Raw genomic sequence first — 15,581 nt, 5'->3', positions numbered from 1 at the left:
CAATATGTACTCATGAATTTAACAGGGCTACACACCCATATCTTGTCAAGCTCAAGACGGCTGAAACGCATGTCTACGTGGACGCCATTTTAAAAGATGATCAGCATTAATATCATAACAAAAGATGCATCCTAATACCTGCTTAAAGGGCCAGGTACATATAATGCTGTTGTGTCAATCATTGATCTTCACCAAAACTTTTAGCAGAGACACCAAAATAAAGCGCAGATTCCAACAATATGTATCAAAACGTATTATGCAGTATCATAAACTCTTGTTAACCAATTCTTTTTTTTTTTAATTATTTTATTTATTTATCATTTTACTTAATTACATTCACATTTAGCACATAAATGTAAGGAAATACAGAAATTAATATAAAAAGGAAAACATTTTCTCTCAACAATATATATTTACATAATTGTCCACAATTGGAAGATCCAAGATCAGGAAAACAATCTTTAAGAAAATAAGAAAAACTCAAAATGGTTAATCTTACACTTCACATTTTCTGAGGGAGGAAGGTTAATCGGTTATTGCAGCCGGTACAGTGGTAACTGAAGGAAGTTGCTGCAGAGGATTCTTCATCTGTTTCCACAAACTGTTATAATTTCTTAGGTTCAAACAAATAAGTAATAAGGAAATAAAACACTTACAAGGGAATCGCGCTAGGAAGGTCCCACCTAGGGCAATGATTCCTGGCTTAAAAGCCAAGACTTCACGCCTCCCAGTCTGCGATTCCCTTGATGTGTCAGGAAATATATGCATCTTTGAACCCAAAAAACTATCAACCATGTATCGGAAATACAATTTCAAAACATTGTTCCTATCTAAATCAAAGACGAAAGTCACTAATAATAACTCTGTCTATAACTTCTGAATTTTCCAAAAAGTCAGTTAAACTTACATCTCTTTTCTCTGATAAAGAAGATTTTAAAGGAAATATAATTTTAGTCACCAAAAGATGGCTATCAGAAGGTATTAGCAAAGTATCAGAGAAATATTTCTTCAAGAATTCAGTAGCTGATATATAGGATATTATAGGTAAATTTATCATTCTCAAGTTATTTTCCCTTCATTGGTTCTCCAGAAATTCCAATTTTTACAAGAAAGATAACTATTCTTCATTACCAAATTATCTGATTTTCATAGAGAAGCCATTTCCGTAATCAAAGTCTCTATTTTTATATCTTGGACTTCCACTTTAAGTATTATATAAATTCTTTAACTCACATAGTGAGAAATTTTAAACATCTGAAGAAGAGAGTTATTCACATTCTGCTGCATTTCCTATAGTACGTCCATTATATTATTGGCTTCACCAAGTCCAATTTCTCCACAGAAACCGCTCCAGATATCTTCGGGGGGGAAGAGCTCACTCTCCAATCTCCCAGTTGGTTTATTATCTGAGTCGATGCTGCGCCAGGACCTCCTCGGGTCACATGAAAATCCTAACCCACTTCGGGCGTTTCCATTATTGACCTCCATAGCGAAGCATTACTATTTCCGGGTCTTGGAGGGGTCGTGCCAACAGGGGGACTCAAAGTCACTCCCTCCACTGAGATTCGGCAATAAAGCCTTGCTGTTCCCCGAAGCAAGAACCGATATCCCCGATGTTATGACCCCGAATCTCTCCAAAATAGACTGAGAAGTGGTGGGGACCCCAGCCGTGTTCGAGGAGGACAGCACCACGGCTTTGCCTTTTCTCTTCCCCATTCTCTGGGGAGCGTGCCCTCTTCTTCAGGCATTCTGGTGTAAAACGGGAACTCAACTAGCGTACGTCCTCCCTCAACGCCATCTTGGATCCTCCAGGTTGGGGCACTCTTTGTCTGGTTTCTCCTCAGAGGCCTGTCTGATATGGGTAACCCTACAGCATAGCCTTCTGAGTCATTGAAACACGGAAGCCCCTCCACCACTTACAAGGTGGTGTCCCTTCGGAGGGGTTAACCAATTCTTTAAGGTTTCCTCCAAGGTTAAACCCTGCTGAGTTGGCCATCCAGTGATACTCAGCAGCACTTGTGGTTTGTTTAGCTGAATACTGCCTGTGACCATCCAGGCACTGTCGGTTAGCGGCGATATTCAGTCTGCTAACCGGTTAAGTAAGTGCATAAAGGGGCCCTTTTTACTAAGATTCACTAAGAAATGGGCTTAGTGCATTTTAACATGGGACTTTCCCACGCTTAAACCCATTTCTAGCATGTCCATAAAATAGGGCATTTTTTTCTTTTGTTATTATTTGGAGTGGAGGAGTGGCCTAGTGGTTAGGGTGGTGGACTTTGCTCCTGGGGAACTGAGGAACTGAGTTCGATTCCCACTTCAGGCACAGGCAGCTCCTTGTGATTCTGGGCAAGTCACTTAACCCTCCATTGCCCCATGTAAGCCGCATTGAGCCTGCCATGAGTGGGAAAGCGCGGGGTACAAATTTAACAAAAATAAAATAAATTTCTCGTTAATTCCCTCGATTTGAGAGTCAAAAGCGAGTTACAATTAAAACAAACTTGAAACTGATCAAACATCAGGGAATTACAGTAAATTAGGAACATCATATCATAGATTAGCATACAAATGAGTAAGTTTCTTACTGAGCATAATTTGACAGGAAGATTATTCCATAATCGAGTAGCCAAAAAAAGAGTGAGAAAATAAAGCTTTATATCTCACACTTTGTCAAGGGAAAAGCTAGTAATAAAAAATTACAACCCCTGAAAGTTGTTTGAGTGTAATATTTTTATCAATTGATGACCACCTCCTGGACAGGTACCATTTAAAATCTTAAAAACCAAACATAACACTTTAAAATCAATCCAAGCTTGTACTGGCAACAATGTAATGTTCTCAATAATGGAGTAAAATGATCTACTTGTGATTTCTGAAATATCCTCCTTGCAGCTGAATGTTGTATCATTTGAATTTTTATCAGCTTAGATGGTAAGCATAAATACAAAGAATTACCATAATCCAATAAAGTTAAAATCAATAATTGCACAATTATTCTAAAATGATCCCGTAAAAAATAAGAGTGCAATAAGTTTGATTGTTTCAATTTAAAATAGGCTCTCTGAACTAAACTATTGATCTGTGGCTCCATAGTTAACAAAGAATCCAGAAACATTGCCAGGACTCTTAAGACACCCTCTCAGCCTGAAATTGAGTCCCTCCATTATTCAATACAAATTGCAGAATACCTGATAAAACTAAATTATGTTTCTCTTTAAATTTATCAGCATTTAACTTGGAGTCTGACAAAAACTGCCCAAATGCTTAATTCTATTTACACACTTATTTATGACAGTAGTAATAGAATTTTTGCCTAAACTTAGGAACCAAGAAAAAAATATCATCATAGGACAGCATGATCTCGCCTGGGTTTAACAGTATTTGACCAAGCATACTCGTATAGAGATTGTACAGGAGTGGAGAGATGGGGGAGCCTTGAACTCAACAAGGGGGGGGGGTACCCTTGGAGTTGAAAAACAGCTGTCCCTTAGTACCAGAAACTGTCTGTTTTTTTAGAAAGACTCAAACAACCTAAATACAGAGTCTGACAATCCAAGACAGGATAATAAATCTAATAGAATATCATGACTGACAATATCAAGCTTTGGTCCTGGGGAACTGAGGAACTGAGTTCAATTCCCACTTCAGGCACAGGCAGCAACTTGTGACTCTGGGCAAGTCACTTAACCCTTCATTGCCCCATGTAAGCCGCATTGAGCCTGCCATGAGTGGGAACGCGCGGGGTACAAATGTACCAAAAATAAAATAGATACTATTGGAGATTCTACATGGAATGTTGCTACTATTGGAGATTCTACATGGAATGTTGCTATTCCACTAGCAACATTCCATGTAGAAGGCTGCGCAGGCTTCTGTTTCTGTGAGTCTGTGCAGGACGTCAGACTCGCAGAAGCCTGCGTAGCCACATTGGTGATCTGCAAGGGCCGACTTCTACATGGAATGTTGCTAGTGGAATAGCTGAAACCACTAAAGTCTCCACACTACAAAATCTTTGGTAAATATAATCACGCTCTTCACAAATCCAAAGATAAGAACTGTGTGTGTGCAAACAGCTATTCTATTAAATAATTCTATTGTATTTTTAATTTTTAGGTTTATATATATATATATATATATATTATTTATATATATATTTTTTACATTTTTTTAGGAGCCCTCGGAAAATACCACTTTAAGGCAACTTCATTGTTTTTTGCCTGGTGGCATAGTCTCTCTTCATTGGGTCTTCCCTTTATGTGACTATTTATAAATGCTGTTGCAAACACCCTCGACGCCGTCTCCCCAAAATTATGCTTTATAAAACCTGCACAACTGGCACATGCTGACAGGCAAATTACCGACAAAAGGTTTTAACGCATTTTGCGGTAAGCCTTTTTTACCTCATTCAGCACGCGTTAGCACTTAAAACGATTTAGTAAAAGGATCCTAAAGTTGGGACAGCAAAATGGCTGCCCTGACTTTATCCACCAGGCACCACTCTGAGGGGGTCCTTTTACTAAGCCGCCAATGCACGCCAAAATGGAGTTACCGCCTGAGTACCGTGTGGCTCTTGCGGTAATTTCATTTTTGGCTCATCTGAAAAATATTTTTTATTTTCAGGCTCGCATAATGGACGCACGCCAAGTGGAATTACTGACTGGATTCTTTACCGCAAGGTCAATGGCTGGCAGTAAGGTCTCAGACTCAAAATGGATGTGCGGCAATTTTGAATTTTGCCGCGTGTCCATTTTCGGCAAAAAAAAGGCATTTTTTGTAGGTGCGTCCTTCTCACAGGGTCGCCCAAATCAGCATAATTGAAAGCCGATTTTGGCCGTCCCCAACTGCTTTCCGTCGCAGGGACGACCAAGGTTCACCGGGGCGTGTCTGAGGCATAGCGAAGGTGGGACTTGGGTGTGCCTAAGACATGGGCGTCCTCTACCCATAATGGAAAAAAAGGGCATCCCTGATGAGCATTTGGACAACTTTACCTGGTCCTGTTTTTCTTATGACCACTGCACAAAAAGGTGCCCGAACTGACCAGATGACCACTGGAGAGAATCGGGGATCACCTCCCCTTACTCGCCCAGTGGTCACTAACCCCCTCCCACCCTCAAAAAAACAACTTTAAAAATATTTTGTGCCAGCCTCTATGCCAGTCTCAAATGTCATACTCTGGTCCATCACAGCAGTATGCAGGTCCCTGGAGCAGTTTTAGTGGGTGCAGTGCACTTCAGGCAGGCAGACCCAAGCCTATCTTCCCCCCCCCCCCACCTGTTACACTTGTGGTGGTAAATGTGAGCCCTCCAAAACCCACCAAAAATCCACTGTACCCACATCTAGGTGCCCCCCTTCACCCATAAGGGCTATGGTAGTGGTGTACAGTAGTGGGTTTTGGGGGGCTCAGCACACAAGGGAGCTATGCACCTGTGAACTTTTTCTGAAGTCCACTGCAGTGCCCCCTAGGGTGCCCGGTTGGTGTCCTGGCATGTCAGGGGGACCAGTGCACTACAAATACTGGCTCCTCCCACGACCAAAGGGCTTGCATTTGGTCATTTCTGAGATGGGTGTTCTTAGTTTCCATTAGCGCCGAAAATCAGAAACAACCAAGTGTAGGGACAACCTAAATGTCAAGATTTGGGCGTCCCCGACCGTATTATTGAAACGAAAGATGGACGCCCATCTTGTTTCGATAATACGGGTTTCCCCGCCCCTTTGCCGGGATGTTTTGCGAGGACGTCCTCGGCAAAACTTGGGCTTCCCTTTCAATTATGCCCCTTTATACCTTCTAGGAGCACTCCACAGTTGAAGCCATAATAATACTGGGCAATGAAAAGAGAATCTATCTGCCCTCTACCACCAGAATCACCTGCTGTTCACTCTTATGCTTCTTCAGGTAGGCAAAAAAGAAAAAAAAAAAAGTTTAAAAAAACGTTTGGAAAAAAAAAATCAGTATAAGCAGGAGCAGCTCAGTTTGCTTAGCAGCGTCTGGGTTACTCTATTTTGGTTCTTGAGATAGACCTCTTTTTGTTCATTGTTTTAGATCATGAATTAAGAGCCCAGTGTGTGATGGTGGCAGGACCATGTAGACCAGTATCCTGCTTCCAACAGTGGCAGTCCAGGTCACAAGAACCTAGCAGAATCCATACTACTTACCACAGGGAATGTAACTTCATGGTGTGTTGTGCTGCCCTTTTTTTCTATATTTCTCTGTTTTTAGTTACATAGATTTTGGTGTAGTGGCTTCATAGGCGGTCGGTGGCCCAACTGTTTGGGGAGGCTAAAGGGGGTGGGGTTGGAGGTGGAGCTTAAATCCATAATTGTCTGATAACATACAGAAAAAATAAATAAAAATAAGTCACAATACCTTTTATTAAATGTAGATATTAGATATGTATCATATGTCAAAGAATAAAGTGGTTGCTCAAAGCATATTCTAAGCACAATCGCTCAACTGCAAAACACTATGCACAACTTTGTGCAAAAACACACTAAGAACCTTACTGTACCATAAATATTACACTGGGCAGATCCTAATACACCAATATACCACCCATACGGAAAATGCAGACCGTCAACAATATGAAACAAGGGATCATAATATCACAATTCTCATGTAGAGCCACAAAACACCCTAATTCATGTTTAATGTGGGATAAAATGCCATAAATAAATTTAAACTTTTAATGTTGAGCACCTGATTCTCAAAGTGGACATATTCCAAACACTATAATGAAAATAAAATGATCTTTTCTACCTTTGTTGTCTGGTTGTCCGATTCTGCTGCTATCTGTTCTCAGTGCAGGTCAGGAAGTCATCCTCCTTAAATATTTCCCTGGAACCCAGCCAACCCCCCCCCCCCCCCTCCCAGCAATAAGGTAAACAAACCATAAATCAATTTCTACAATTGGTTACACAAGGCTAGAGGGCTTTCACTGCAGCTCCTGCTGTGAGGATGGAGGTAAATCAACAATTTAAACCTCTCAGAGCACAGCAGGGGAGGCTTAGCCTGTCCAAGCCTCTTATACTGGGCGGGCGCCTATGAGTGGCTTCTTGTGTATCCAGTTCAGTCAGAATCTGCCCTAACTGGGTTGAGGCATTAGGGGGCCAGATCACGAGATGGTGGCGGCATCTTGATTTCTACAACAGTTCTAGCTAAGAAGCAGATGGATTTTTTTCTTGCTGGTGAAGGCATTGGTGCCATTTGGGGATTCATTTTAGATTCTGAAAGGTGGGGGAGGGGTTCTAACCATTATTGATAGTCAAAGTAGGTGAGAAGGATGGATTAATAAAGCCATTTTGATTTTGGTGGGAAGACAGAGCTCCAAGGATATTTTATTTATTTAGCTTTTGCTCACACCTTTTTCAGTAGTAGCTGAAGGTGAGTTGCACTCAGGTACACTGGATATTTCTCTGTCCCAGGAGGGCTCACAATCTTAAGTTTGAACCTGAGGCAATGGAGGGTTAAGTGACTTACCCAAGATCACAAGGAGCAGCAGTGGGATTTGAACTGGCCACCTCTGGATTGCAAGACCGGTGCACTAACCACTAGGCCACTCCTCCACATTGACATTCATACCTTGCTAACAACAAATATCAACCTCTTTTTCCCTTACAGGCATACGCATGACCAGTACAGCATATGTGTTCAGGGGGCAGTTTCTCCAAATGGGTTAAGGTTAGTTTTGCACATACCACGACAGGAATGAACCTCACTCCTAAGCCAAGGAATGTGGAGTGTGATCTCGGTTTCTGAAATATACTGCTAGCGCTCACCTTAGTACTTTCATTGTGTCAAAGAGAGCTTCCTTCTGGAGTTCATAAGATGTAATATGTACAGGCAAATTATCCAGGTGCACTTGGAAGTTCTTTTTGATTAAACCTGTGGCACCCAAAACAATGGAAAATATTTCTGTATCTTTCTGCTACATTTTCTTAGTCTTGGACTACATTTCTTGGTACTTGAGGATCTTCTCTCCCTGCATGCGATTCACTGAGTATGTGCTTATGACCAACACCTCTATAATAGATACTGTCCTAGTGTTTTTCTCTTACTACTATATCCAGTTTTCTTGCATCCAGCTTTTTATCAGTAGGGATAGCGAAGCCCCAAGCGATCATATCTCTATCTCTCTATCTATACAGGGTTACCAATGTATGAAAATTTATCTTCTGCCTATTCTACTACTACCATTACTATTTAGCATTTCTATAGCGCTACAAGGCGTACGCAGCGCTGCACAAACATAGAAGAAAGACAGTAGAAATCCTGACTGGGTGTGGTGTAAATATAAAGTGTTTGGAAAGCCAAGATCTAGTATGCACACTGTTTGTAATGTTTGGTGAATTTGTTGCCGTGGGTTGTCATTCACAGCCATCTAGTGCTTTTCTTAATTTGCACTGTTGCTAAGCCCAGACATCACAACAACAATCATCTGATTAAAGATGCAGACTGTGGTCCTCTACTGAGTCTAGCACAAGCGTACCTGACAACCAGTCATCAGATTGGTCTCCTTACATCTGTTATAATAGGACCCGTAACTAAACTTCAGCTGTCTCCTAATCAAATCTGTTCTACTCTCCACTGGGCACAGTTCCTCCTGTTCCACAGCACCCTCTGAATCACTGGTTCTCAAACTGATGTGTAGAATAGGAACAGGGTCCCTCACAGTGATACGGAATGGACTAGGGGCAGAGGGTACTAGATGGTAGGTTTCATGTGATTTTAAACTACATTGTTTTGCAGGTACACAATCTCTTTATCTAAAATTCTGAAAATCAAAAAGCTCTGAAAACCGAAAGTATTTTTTTATGAAGATCATCAGCATCATAGGCGCCGACTAGTACTAGTACCATCCCCCCCCCCCCCCCGACACTTCAAGACTGAAGCCTACTTCAATATCTTCAGACTCCTGCTGCAGCAACAGCAAACTATCCCAGTGTCAGATCCTTCCCTCTGGAGCTGCTGCTTGTGTCACGAGTCCCACTCGCACTCCCACCCTCGCGCAGACAGGAAGTCTGAGAGTAAGACGCGGTAGGGAAGGATCTGACGTCTGCTCTAGTGGCAACGTGCTATCGCTGCAGTGCAGGGGCTGTTAAACGAAGACGGTCCGGACTTCAGAGGGGACACAGAAAGGAGTGCTGGACTTCGGAGGGGTGAGGGGCAAGAGAGCGAGAAGGAGGTTTGATGGTCCGGTCCAGAGGGGACACACAAAGGAGCGCTGGACTTCGGAGGGGTGAGGGACGAGAGAGAGAGAAGGACTGGAGGGAGAAGCGGTGCTGGACTCGGGAGGGAGGAAGAGGGGGAAACAAAGTAGTGCTGGGGGGTGGAGATAGAGAGGGGGAAACAGAAAGTGGTGCTGGACTAGGGGAGGGGGTTGAAGCCGGCAAGAATGTTAGATAAAGCAGGAGACAAGGAAGGCTGTCTAGACCTGGCTTTGACCCAAAACAATAATAAACGCTATTGAAATTAATAGCCAAAGATCATTAGAAATAAGGGACTGCCTATGCGTGGTCCACCTGTAAAAAGTCTAAAGCTGTTCTAGTTGGGTAGGCAGTGCCTTAAAAGGTGGAGGATAAAAATATTTTATTTTTTTTAATAGCTTTTTCAATTTATTTGAAAGCTTCCCATTTGTAGATATAAATATAATGAAATAACAATTGAATATCACTAAAACAGCTTAAAATGATCGTAGCTGGTAGAAATAGTACTAATAAACACTGTATTTTGTGCTCATTTTCTACACTGTTCTATATAATACAGATGTACAAATGTCAATTAGGATATCCTGTTTCTTGATGGGTTCATGTTAACTGTTGCAATCTGCCTTGGGAAGCCTGGTGTTATAAATATGGAAAGCAGGAAGAGAGGAGGAAGATGGCGGACCATAGGAGGAGGAGGGAAAGTAAGACAAGGGGAGACATGCTGGACATAGATGCAGCCACTCAAACCCTGATGGATTGCTCCTTCCCAGATTGTGTACACAGTAAACCACACTTAGCAGGCTTTCACTTCTGGTATGCAGTTTGCTGCCTATACCAACTGAAAGACTCACGGCATTAGGGATTTGTGTAGCCATGTCTCCTGGCACAATAAGGAGTAAAGGGGGAGAGAGGCGGCAGGGAATTGCTGAACCATAGGGGTGGAGGGGACAGGGAGAAGGGGATAGGGAAATGCTGAACCATAGAAGAGAGAAGGGATGGGGGAACATTGAGATGCTGGGCTACAAGGATGTAAGGGAGAGGGAGGGGAGATATTTGCATGTTGGAACAATGTGGGGAAAGACAATGGCAGCTCTCAAGGAGAGATGAGTGAGAGGAGGATGGTAAGTACATAATTGTATAATGGGGAGTGGGTGAAAGAGAAGGGAATATGAGGCCAGGGAAGGAGTGAGATGGGAGAGGTAGGGGTGAGAGGAGAAGATGGAAAGTTGATAGGTACTGGTAAGTGAAATATAGATGGAGGACTGAACAGTGAGAAGATGAAATCTGAGGGTGAGAGAAAACAAAGAAAGAGGAAATGTCAGAGACTGATATAGTGAGGAAAGTGGAGAAAGGACAAATGGACCGCACCCACGGAAAGAGAGCAGAAGACAGGAAAACAAAAGAAGAAACTGGGACCAACATGCTTGAAAAAATAAAATACCCAGACAACAAAGGTAGAAAAAAGTGTTTTATTTTGAATTTATTTGTCGGAATATGTTATATTTGGAAAATGTGCAACACTGATGTATTTGTAATTTTTGTTTTCAGTACAAGAGGAAATACATTTGTGTTTTCATTTCTTGCATGTTGTGGAACATGCCTAGTTTGAATTCTTGGGGTTCCTAATTCAATTTTTATCTTTATATTTCTAAATGTATGATCCCTTGTTCTGTATTTGGTGTGTGACCAAGGTGTGGTACTCTGTGGGCAAGTAGTTTCTGCGTACAACTCTGTAGCAGTCCCACTTATTCTGTTTTACAAGTAGTAGATGTATTGGTGTTCTAGGGCCACGTAAAATATTTGTAGTGCTGCATGTTAAGTAGGATTCTTGTTTAAATCAGTGCTACCGTTCTATAGCAGATTTGCTACATATATGTCGAGTTAGGAGTTTTTCAGGTTTTGTGTTATTTCACAATGTGCCTGATAGTGGAGAGATTTATTTCACTATTATTGAGATGATGTGAGAATCATAATTTTTTTTTTTATAACAATTTCCATGGAAAAATGTGCTAGTTGTGATCTGCACCTATTGTTGTGGGGGAGGGAGATAAGGGTTTTGTGGACGCAGAGCATGTTTACATTTAATATATAAGAACTGATGTACTGTATCAGACCAAGGTCCATGAGGATTGTGTGTGCAGTGTGTAATGGATGCAAGCATAATCCATCATGTGTGTCCTGACTGAAAAAAAGTTGATAACCACTGGCCTAGGCACAACACGTGATCCAGCATTTCTTCCTCTTTCCCGTGTCCTGCATAGTCCTATGTCTTGGCCTTTCCTCCTTGGCGGACCTCCATTGTTTCTATGCCTGCCAGCAACATCGGCAAGTAAAGCAAACTGCCTCAGGCTAGCCATGCAGTTCCAGGGTCCCCCCTCCCTCCCTTGGAGTTCCAGGCCCCCTCCGAATTTTAAGTCATCTATTTTACCTCATCGGGGTTAGGGCGGCAGCAGCGGTAAAAAGCATGCAGGCTTGACTGTGCTTAGTTCAGTTTTCCCTTCTCGCTCTCTCAGCCAGTGGCGTACCAAGGGGGGGGGGCGGTGGGGGCAGTCCGCCCCGGGTGCACGCCGCTGGGGGGGTGTCGCACGCCAGTCAGCTTCCTTCGTTTTCATGCTCCCTTTGCCTCAGAACAAGTTACTTCCTGTTCCGGGGCAGAGGGAGATGAAAACGAACGAAGCTGACCGGCGCGTGACACCCCCCCCCCCCCCCCCCAGCGGCGTGCACCCGGGGGTTCTTTCGCCAGGGTGGGGGGATGTCCTTTCGCCGGGGGGGGGGGGGGGGGGTGCTGCACCCGGGGAGGCAGGGCGCATCGGCGGTCAGCCCCCCCCTAGGAACGCCACTGCTCTCAGCTCTGGTCCCGCCCTCATTTCCTGTTTCCGCAAGGGTGGGACCAGAGCTGAGAGAGAGAAGGGAAAACTGAACTAAGCACTGAGCCGAGCCTGCATGCTTTTTACCGCTGCTGCCGCCCTAACCCCGACAAGGTAAGATAGATGACTTTTAAAATTTGGAGGGAGGGGGCCTGGAACTTGGAGGGAGGTGGAGGGGGGACGAGGGAGGGGGAGAGGGAGGGGGGAATGCACCACCTGTAAAAAAGAAATTCAGCACCCCCAATCATTTTGAAAGGTTGGCTCCTATGATCAGCATAACAGAACTTGTGTTTGGAGCCACACATGCCCCGACACAACACACACTCAACCCACACCACGCAGGTGTGTTGCATGTCTCAGCCATACTACCAGTAAGCTGTGCCTCTGTTGCTCACTGGTAGATGTGTGTTTTTTTTTTTGTTTTTGTAATTTTGAGGACTGTGAAAATGTTGCCAAGTTCCTGAACCTTAATCCTACTGACTACATTCCAAAATCTGAAAAATTGTCATATGCCAGTGTGTTTGTGTGTATATATATATGTGTATGTGTGTGTGTATATCTATATATATATTAAACATAGGAACAATAGAGAGAGAAGAACTATAAATAAAACCTAAAGAGTAAATTATAGAGCCAAAAGAGGGACACACACACACATATATTCTCAGTAAATCTGTCAAACACTGATTTATAATCCTGTATGTATGTTGACTTTGGCAGAGAGGTAAATCCTTGTGTGTTGGAGCAGGCTGAACGTAACTTTAGTGATGACGACACGAGTCTCTTTCTGTCCCTGACTTTTTTGTTTGTTTTTGTTTAGGCTGGGCTCACACAAGAGGAGTTAAAAGCCCTGGATGATATTTTCAACAATGTCTACAAGGCAAAATATCCGATTGTGGGGTACACTTCCCGGCGGATCCTGAATGAGGATGGCAGCCCCAACAGGAATTTCAGACCAGAGGATCAACTGCACTTCAATATCAAGGAAGAATTCTGAGGCATTGAATCTGTTGGAAAACTGAGATGGACAGGATTCTCACAATACATAATTAAGAGGAATAGTACCTTCTGTACTATTTGTATTCTTGTCACCAGTCTGTTTTTTTTGCTGATGAAAAACTAATTTCTAGCCCTTGACACAACTGGAGAGTTATCTGCGCAATGACTAAGCTGAAGGTTTCTGAACCTTTTTTTTTTTATCACTAACTTTTATTAGATTTTATGGAACCGAAGACACAATAGGAAAGCAGGAAAAAAAATTCCTTATCCTATATAATAATTTCCAACTCCAACGTTCTGAAGCTGACTCCCTGTGGCACTGAAGGGTTCGCAGGGTCCATGCGGTTCGTAGGGTATGTGCTGCCTGTAATGACATCGAGGGCTGAACACGGAGAGGGAAGGGGATGCAGCATAGTTGCCAGGCAAAGCAACGTCACAAACATGAGGGACCTATCACAGACAGAACTGACGCCAGCAGCACGAGGCACAAACCCAACTGCCTCCAACAATCAAGCAAGTCGCGTGCCCGGACCCACAATCATCTTTACATCACAGAAGCTGCAGCAGAAGCGAGGAAGATCCGCCATCAACAAAAAAATTGCAATACGAAGCAAAATCTTAAGCGCGCGACCCGACACAGCCCATGCCTGTGGACCTGGACCCCAGTTTCCCCTCTCACTCCCGAGTTGCTGCTGGACCCGCTGCTCTCTCTCTCTTGCCCCTCCCGAGTCGCCGCTGGAACCCGTCCCCCGCCCAGAGCCGCACTCACTCACCCTACTCCCCGATGGACACTCCCCGCAGCCACATGCAAGCTGTCCCGCCAACCTCCCTCTCAACCCGTCCCCCGCCCAGAGCCCCCTCACCCACCCTCCTCCCCGATGGACACTCCCTGCAGCCGCACGCAAGCCGTCCCGCTGACCTCCCTCTCCTCTCCCAGTTCGGACCCCACCCTCTCCCCCCGCTCGCTCCCGAGTCGCCGCTGGACCTGCTGCTCTCTCCCTCTCCCCTCCCACACACTGTCTCTCTGCCTATGACTCAGACTCTGAATCTCTCACTAACACACATATTCACTATCTCTGTCGCACATACTCTCCCTCTCACATATGCACACTCTGTCTCACACATACTGTTTCAATAAGTCACACATACTTTCTGTCTTTCACAGAAAAAAACACTCTCTGACACACATACTCTGTGACTCAGTTGGCATTTTCCTTCCAGAACCTGTTTAAACATGGGCAATTGTATGTTGTATTTTCACAAGTAAGGAACTCTACTGATATGATTGTTAAACTGATTGATGGACCTGAACAAGGAAAACTTTTAATACATTGTAAAAAAGTTTACACTAACAATATTGTTTATAAAGAAATCTTACTAATGTAAACAAAAATTATATTAAGAATACAACTGTTGAAACATTCATGGCAGAAAGTCATTACCTTGCTAGCGCCTGTTTCATTGGTTTCAGAAATGGGCCTTTTTTTTTACTAGTTGTTAATAACAGTAAAACACATGTGATATTATATAAAACAAGGCGTAAACAATTCCTTCATTTCCTAAAGACCACCACATAATCATGTCCCGTGGCTTAATGCAGTATATCCCACTTTACCCAGCTGTCTGAAATTCCACACCCCCCCCCCCCCCCCCCCCCCCTGTTCCTAGTCAAGGCTCATTCTTGAGTGCTAACAAGCTCCTAAGATGAACAGGGTCTGAAAACACATAATTTTATCCTTTAAACTGAACAACACTTCCTAGGAAACTTTAAGAAGAAACACATCCCCAAGGCCTGAGTCGTGGGAGAAAGTTCAAGAAAGTCCTACACTGGGGAGAAGTCAAAATGGTGGCAGTATCACTGTGCTGAGCTTCACTCGCTAACTACTCTGATGGTGAAAAAGAAAGGTAAGTTGAGGTTATATCCCTCGGAGCCTCGGCAGCCTTCTTACTCCAATTTCCCTCCCCAGATTCCAGTTTGGAAGTCTTACTCCCTCTTCTGTCCATCGTGTAACTTCTTCAGAGTACTGCAAAGAGAACCACGTGCCAATGTTGTTTAATGCTGAGTAAGGCAGTTCTAGGCTCTGGAGCCACAGGCAAGATGATGGTGGTTGCTAAAGTGCCTTTTTTTTTTTTTCATACCTCCTACTTCTTAAATGAAATTTTAAAAAAGAATTAATTCTTGCATTATATTATGAAATATTTGAGTTCAGCTGTCTGAGTCTTGTTTTCTTGCAATAATGGTTCTCTGAGGTGCCTTTAAGTGCCGCGCAGGTAGCGTGTTACCAATCAGCACTACCGCCAGGGCAACGCGTGCACCTGGTGGTAATTCCAATTTTTGCGTGCACAGAATCCATCGGTAGAAAATAATTTTCTACCCGGGGGGGTAACCGGCAGCGTATCCATGGTGCGCACTACTTAGTTTTACCGTATGGGTAGCGTGTGATCCCTTACTGCTCGGTCAATGAAAATTGGCAGTAAGGGCTCAGGCCATAAATAGGCATGCACTAGTTTTAATAT

The 15,581-nt window shown here is 43.4% G+C and overlaps 1 protein-coding gene across 1 annotated transcript in view; it reads left to right on the top strand.

The window, feature by feature from the left end:
- The window catches only part of LOC115465533 (neudesin-like), a 31,048-nt gene extending 15,771 nt beyond the window's left edge, over positions 1-15,277 (top strand). Inside the window, exon 4 of the mRNA XM_030196065.1 lies at positions 12,886-15,277. Within this exon, the coding sequence (XP_030051925.1) occupies positions 12,886-13,062 (177 nt within the window). The 3' untranslated portion in view covers positions 13,063-15,277. The remainder of the gene's footprint in view (positions 1-12,885) is intronic.
- Positions 15,278-15,581: the final 304 nt, after the last annotated feature.

Source organism: Microcaecilia unicolor, chromosome 3, assembly GCF_901765095.1.
Source record: "Microcaecilia unicolor chromosome 3, aMicUni1.1, whole genome shotgun sequence".
Taxonomy (NCBI): domain Eukaryota; kingdom Metazoa; phylum Chordata; class Amphibia; order Gymnophiona; family Siphonopidae; genus Microcaecilia; species Microcaecilia unicolor.
This window is presented reverse-complemented; position numbering and strand designations above follow the sequence as displayed.